Below are 6,083 nucleotides of genomic sequence, written 5' to 3'. Positions count from 1 at the left end.
CATTAGAGGCGTATATAGAGCAATTCAAAGGAAAAACCAGAGTGGTATGGTAAGAAAAATCGTGATTTTTCTAGTAACCATATGTTGACCTTTCTATAAATTTTGATCAATTTGAACCCCTTTCAGACAAGTTCTTATGAATTTCTTTATTGTTCCTAAAACTAGACTCAAAAGATGAATATATTAAAGATAATTTTGAATAATTCAGATACCGAAAGCTCAAGAATGAAAGTCCCGAACATCGACAATGAGGTAAGTAGCCACCTTGTACTTTTCTTAAGAAATACTTGTTTTTATCGCTTGGATTTTCACATGAATCCTAAAACAAGTATGAATTAAGTATATATTAAAATAAAACTCAAAGAACCATGAGTTAAAGCCCTGAACCGATCAAATTGCTACGGATTTAAGTAACATTAAAATAACCAACTAGATGAACTTCGTTGCCTAAGAAATTTTAATGCTGAGCATATTACAGCATGTTGAGGTTCTACAAGAAATTTGGTGGTCATTGGATAAGGATAAGTAGGTAAACCAAGAAATGCTGAGTGTCACGGTCATGCCTGTCCAGGGCCTGTTGCCCATGGCCGCATGCCCATGACAAGCCAAACCCTTGTCATGTCTTTTCATTCTAGTGTTTTTCCCTTTGTAATTCTAGAGCGTATGACACCTCAAGAAAATCATGTCTAGGCCTGCCAGAACTAAAATGGCCCAGAATGTACTATAGGGGGATATGACTAGTCGTCAACTTCTCCCTACCCAAGGTTATATATGCTAAGCCGTTGTTATCTTTCTCTTGCTTGCTTATATAACGTCTCTTTCTAAAATCTCTCTTTCAAAAATCTCTCTCTCTCCTCGTTTTCTAAAACCTTCTTTTAAAACCGAGGCTAGAGGCTCGACCGTACGTCGCTTGGCCGTAGGCGACGCAAGAACAAATTGGCTTAACTCACTTGTCGCTGGAAAGTGAGTGCCGCACAATCGCTAGTCCGCTGCCTTCGAAAGTGAGATTGTGTCAAGTGGTATCAGAGCTTTGTTAGCTCCGTAACGTCATACAGACCGAAATCATGTCGACGACAAAGTCGACACCCAAAGCACAAGCCGATCGGCTTACGCTAATAGAGGAGGAAATGCTGTTCCTCAAAGAAGTCCCTGACACCCTCCATTTCCTGGAAACACGGGTGACCGAACTGAGTGAGAAAGTCGTCCAAGTCGACGCAATGGGCAACCGCCTAGACGGGTTGCCAATCGCAGAACTGTTGTTTCGAGTGACCTCGCTCGAAGAAAGAGTTGCTCCTACGAGCAGCCCAAAACCGTCTAATAGTCCGGATAGCTCTGTCGCACACAAAGAGGGACGTGGCGAAGAGTTCGACGTACTACAAAACACAATGATGAGTTTGTTCAATGGATTGGCTGATGAATTCAGATCAACAGTCGACGACCTCCAAGAAAGGATGTCCGCCATGAGCACTCGAATTGAAGTTACCATGAAAGCCGTGGAAGGTGTCGCGGCTGGACAAACTAATGCCGGATCCAACAAACTAAGGTTCCCAGACCCTAGAGCCTTCAAAGGGAATCGGGACGCCAAAGAGTTGGAGAACTTCATCTTTGACGTCGAACAGTACTTCAAAGCCACAACGGCTTGTACCGACGACAAGAAGGTGACTGTAGCTGCGATGTATCTCGTAGACGACGCCAAACTGTGGTGGCGTACGAAGGTGCAAGACATCGAGGATGGATTGTGCACCATTGACTCATGGGAGGACCTCAAGAGAGAGTTGAGGGAACAATTCCTCCCCGAGAACGCAGGACACATAGCAATGGAGAAAATAGTAGCCCTGAAACACACTGGAAACATACGGGACTACGTTAGACAATTCTCAACCCTGATGCTGGATATCAGGGGTACAGCAGAGAAGGACAAGGTGTTCTTCTTTATAAATGGTCTACAACCGTGGGCCAAAACAAAGATACATGAGAACAGGGTCCAAACCCTAGCTGCCGCAATGGCCTGCGCCGAAAGACTCGTGGACTGTGGGAACGAAGCAGGATCCCAAAGAAGAGCGACACTAGCCCCAAACAATGGGGGCAAACCATACCGACCACCAGGCCATCGAAATGGAAGCCCCAACAGATCGAATGGATGGACGGATAGACCTCCTCAGAACAATCAAGCGGGGACATCTCGAGGGCCTTACCACCAAAAGAACCACCCGACGACGCCTTTGCAATGCATGCTATGTAAAGGCCCCCACAAGGTATCCTACTGTCCTCATCGGGCCTCTCTCACTGCACTCCAAGTGTCCATTCAAGAGAGCAATGAGGCAAGAGTCGAGACTTTGCTAGACAAGAAAGAAGATCACGACAACCCCCGAATGGGCGCACTCAAATTCTTGTTAGCCCTCCAACGGAAAGTCGAACCGAAGGAGATAATAGAGAAAGGGCTTATGTTCGTAGATGCCACCATAAACTCTCGACTGAGCAAGAGCACTCTAATAGACTCTGGAGCAACCCACAACTTCATTGCTGATCAAGAAGCCAGAAGATTGGGACTCACCGTAGGAAAAGACCCGGGGAAGATGAAAGCCGTCAACTCCGAGGCCTTGCCTATTGTGGGAGTTTCCAAAGGAGTCCCCTTCAAAATAGGGGATTGGACTGGAGAGCTAGACCTTGTCGTGGTTCGCATGGACGACTTCGATGTGGTACTTGGGATGGAGTTCCTCCTAGAACACAAAGTCATCCCAATGCCATTGGCGAAATGCTTGGTGATCACCGACCGTAACCCCACAGTAATACCTGCAAGCATCAAGCAACCAGGTAATCTTCGGATGATCTCGGCCATACAGCTGAAAAGGGGACTCGCACGAGAGGAACCTACCTTCATGGCCATACCACTGATAGAAGAGGCAACCACCGAAGAGACTGTCCCAGAGGAAATCAAGGATGTATTAGACAGCTATACCGACATAATGCCAGAGAGTCTACCACAAACACTACCACCTCGTCGAGGCATTGACCACGAAATCGAACTCCTCCCCGGGGTTAAGCCGCCCGCAAAGAATGCATATCGGATGGCTCCACCCGAGCTAGCCGAATTGAGGAAACAACTAGACGAGTTGCTGAAGGCGGGATTCATTCGCCCGGCAAAGGCCCCTTATGGAGCCCCCGTACTATTCCAGAAGAAGAAGGATGGGACGTTGCGTCTGTGCATAGACTATAGAGCCTTAAACAAGGTGACAGTACGCAACAAATATCCTCTGCCGATAATATCTGACTTGTTCGACCAACTTCACGGGGCCAAGTACTTCACGAAATTGGACTTACGATCGGGATATTATCAAGTACGTATTGCCGAAGGGGACGAACCCAAGACGACGTGCGTAACAAGATATGGGGCCTTCGAATTCCTAGTAATGCCCTTTGGCTTGACAAACGCCCCAGCTACGTTCTGCACGTTGATGAACCAGGTTTTCTACGAATACCTGGATCAGTTCGTCATAGTATACCTCGACGACATTGTTGTTTACAGCACAACCCTCGAGGAACACAAAGTGCACTTGAAGTTAGTGTTTGACAAGCTCCGGCAGAATCAGCTGTATGTGAAGAAGGAGAAATGTGCATTCGCACAAACATGCATCCACTTCCTTGGACATGTCGTCAGATGTGGACAAATCAGTATGGATAGCGACAAGATAAAAGCTATCCAAGAATGGAAGGTTCCTACTTCCGTATCTGAGTTGAGGTCCTTCTTAGGACTAGCCAACTACTATAGGCGGTTCGTCGAAGGGTTTTCACGACGAGCCGCCCCATTGACAGAGCTGTTGAAGAAAGACCACCCTTGGTCGTGGTCGAATGATTGTCAAATGGCCTTTGAAAATCTGAAAACAACCATGACGAGGGGTCCTGTCCTCGGGTTGGTTGACGTCACAAAGCCATTTGAAGTGGAAACCGATGCTTCCGACTTTGCTCTCGGTGGGGTCCTTATTCAAGAAGGCCACCCCATCGCTTATGAAAGTCGAAAGCTCAACGATGCCGAACGAAGATACACTGTCTCCGAGAAAGAAATGCTGGCTGTAGTCCACTGCCTTCGAGTCTGGAGACAGTACCTCTTAGGATCGCAGTTCGTAGTGAAGACGGATAACAGCGCCACTTGCCACTTCTTTGATCAACCAAAATTAACAGCAAAACAAGCCCGGTGGCAGGAGTCGTTGGCTGAATTCGACTTCAAGTTCGAACACAAAGCGGGAAAGAGTAATCAAGCAGCCGACGCGCTGAGTCGGAAGGGCGAACATGCGGCCCTGTGCATGTTAGCCCATATTCATTCAAGTAAGATCGACGGATCGATGCGCGACATCATCAAGGAACATTTACACAAAGACCCATCGGCCAAAGCCGTTGTCGAACTAGCTAAGGCTGGAAAGACACGGCAGTTCTGGGTTGAGGGGGACCTCCTGATAACCAAAGGAAACAGATTGTACGTCCCAAGAACGGGGGAACTGAGGAAGAAGCTCATTCAAGAATGTCACGACACCTTATGGGCCGGACACCCGGGATGGCAAAGAACATACGCCCTAATAAAGAAGGGGTACTTCTGGCCAAACATGCGAGACGACATCATGCAATACACCAAGACGTGCCTCATCTGCCAACAGGATAAGGTCGAGAAAGCCAAAGTCTCTGGACTCTTGGAACCTCTACCTGTGCCAACAAGACCCTAGGAAAGTGTATCTCTGGACTTCATAACACACCTCCCAAAAGTCGGGGAATATGACGCCATCTTGGTTATTGTGGACCGGTTCTCAAAATATGCAACGTTCATCCCCACTCCCAAATTATGTTCGGCGGAACTCACAGCCCAACTGTTTTTCAAACACGTTGTAAAGTTATGGGGCATTCCGTCGAGCATCATTAGTGACAGGGATGGCAGATTCATTGGGACATTCTGGACTGAGTTATTCGCTTTCTTGGGAACAACCTTGAACATCTCCTCGAGTTATCACCCTCAAACCGATGGACAGACAGAACGGTTCAACTGCTTGCTCGAAGAATACTTACGTCACTTCGTCGACGCTCGCCAAAAGAACTGGATACAATTGTTAGATGTCGCCCAATTTTGCTTCAATTGTCAAACAAGCTCGTCTACAGGGAAGAGTCCCTTTGAAATTGTAAGTGGACGACAACCGGCCTTACCCCATATTATTGATCATCCTTATGCAGGAAAAAACCCTCAAGCACACAACTTTACAAGAGAATGGAAGCAGACGACAGATATAGCCCGAGCATATTTAGAGAAGGCTTCCAAGCATATGAAGAAATGGGCGGACAAGAAGCGTCGCCCCCTTCATTTCCGTGCAGGAGATCAAGTCCTTATCAAGCTGAGACCAGAACAGATCAGATTTCGTAGCCGAAAGGACCAGAGATTAGTTCGTAAATACGAAGGCCCGGTTGAAGTCCTTAAAAAGATTGGGGCTACCTCCTACCGAGTTGCACTCCCCGCATGGATGAAAATTCACCCCGTCATTCATGTGAGCAACTTGAAGCCCTATCACCCTGATCCAGACGACGACCATCGAAATACAACCACAAGACCGAGCATCGATCTGAAACAAAAAGAAACAAAGGAAGTGGAAGAGATCCTAGCCGACAGGGTTAGGAAGATAGGAAGACCTGTACGGACGATTCGTGAATTCCTTGTCAAATGGAAGAATCTCCCTACAGAGGAAACAAGCTGGGAACGCGCCGAAGATCTGAACTCCGCCGCCACCCACATCGCAAGGTATGAAAGTAGTCGGTTGACGGGGACGTCAACCAATTAGGTGGGGGAGGATGTCACGGTCATGCCTGTCCAGGGCCTGTTGCCCATGGCCGCATGCCCATGACAAGCCAAACCCTTGTCATGTCTTTTCATTCTAGTGTTTGCCCATGGCCGCATGCCCATGACAAGCCAAACCCTTGTCATGTCTTTTCATTCTAGTGTTTTTCCCTTTGTAATTCTAGAGCGTATGACACCTCAAGAAAATCATGTCTAGGCCTGCCAGAACTAAAATGGCCCAGAATGTACTATAGGGGGATATGACTAGTCGTCA

At 47.4% G+C, this 6,083-nt stretch overlaps 1 protein-coding gene across 1 annotated transcript; it reads left to right on the top strand.

Annotated features, from left to right (window-relative positions):
* Positions 1-1,064: 1,064 nt before the first annotated feature.
* LOC147786082 (uncharacterized) lies at positions 1,065-4,715 on the top strand. The gene has a single exon (XM_087120909.1). It carries the CDS (start codon positions 1,065-1,067, stop codon positions 4,713-4,715), a length of 3,651 nt encoding a protein of 1,216 aa, XP_086977035.1.
* The last annotated feature ends 1,368 nt before the right edge of the window (positions 4,716-6,083 follow it).

Source organism: Cucurbita pepo, unplaced genomic scaffold (genome assembly GCF_057944985.1).
Source record: "Cucurbita pepo subsp. pepo isolate OVF unplaced genomic scaffold, ASM5794498v1 scafford_6, whole genome shotgun sequence".
Lineage (NCBI taxonomy): Eukaryota > Viridiplantae > Streptophyta > Magnoliopsida > Cucurbitales > Cucurbitaceae > Cucurbita > Cucurbita pepo.
Note: the sequence above shows the minus strand (reverse complement) of the source record. Positions and strands in the feature narration are given on the sequence as shown.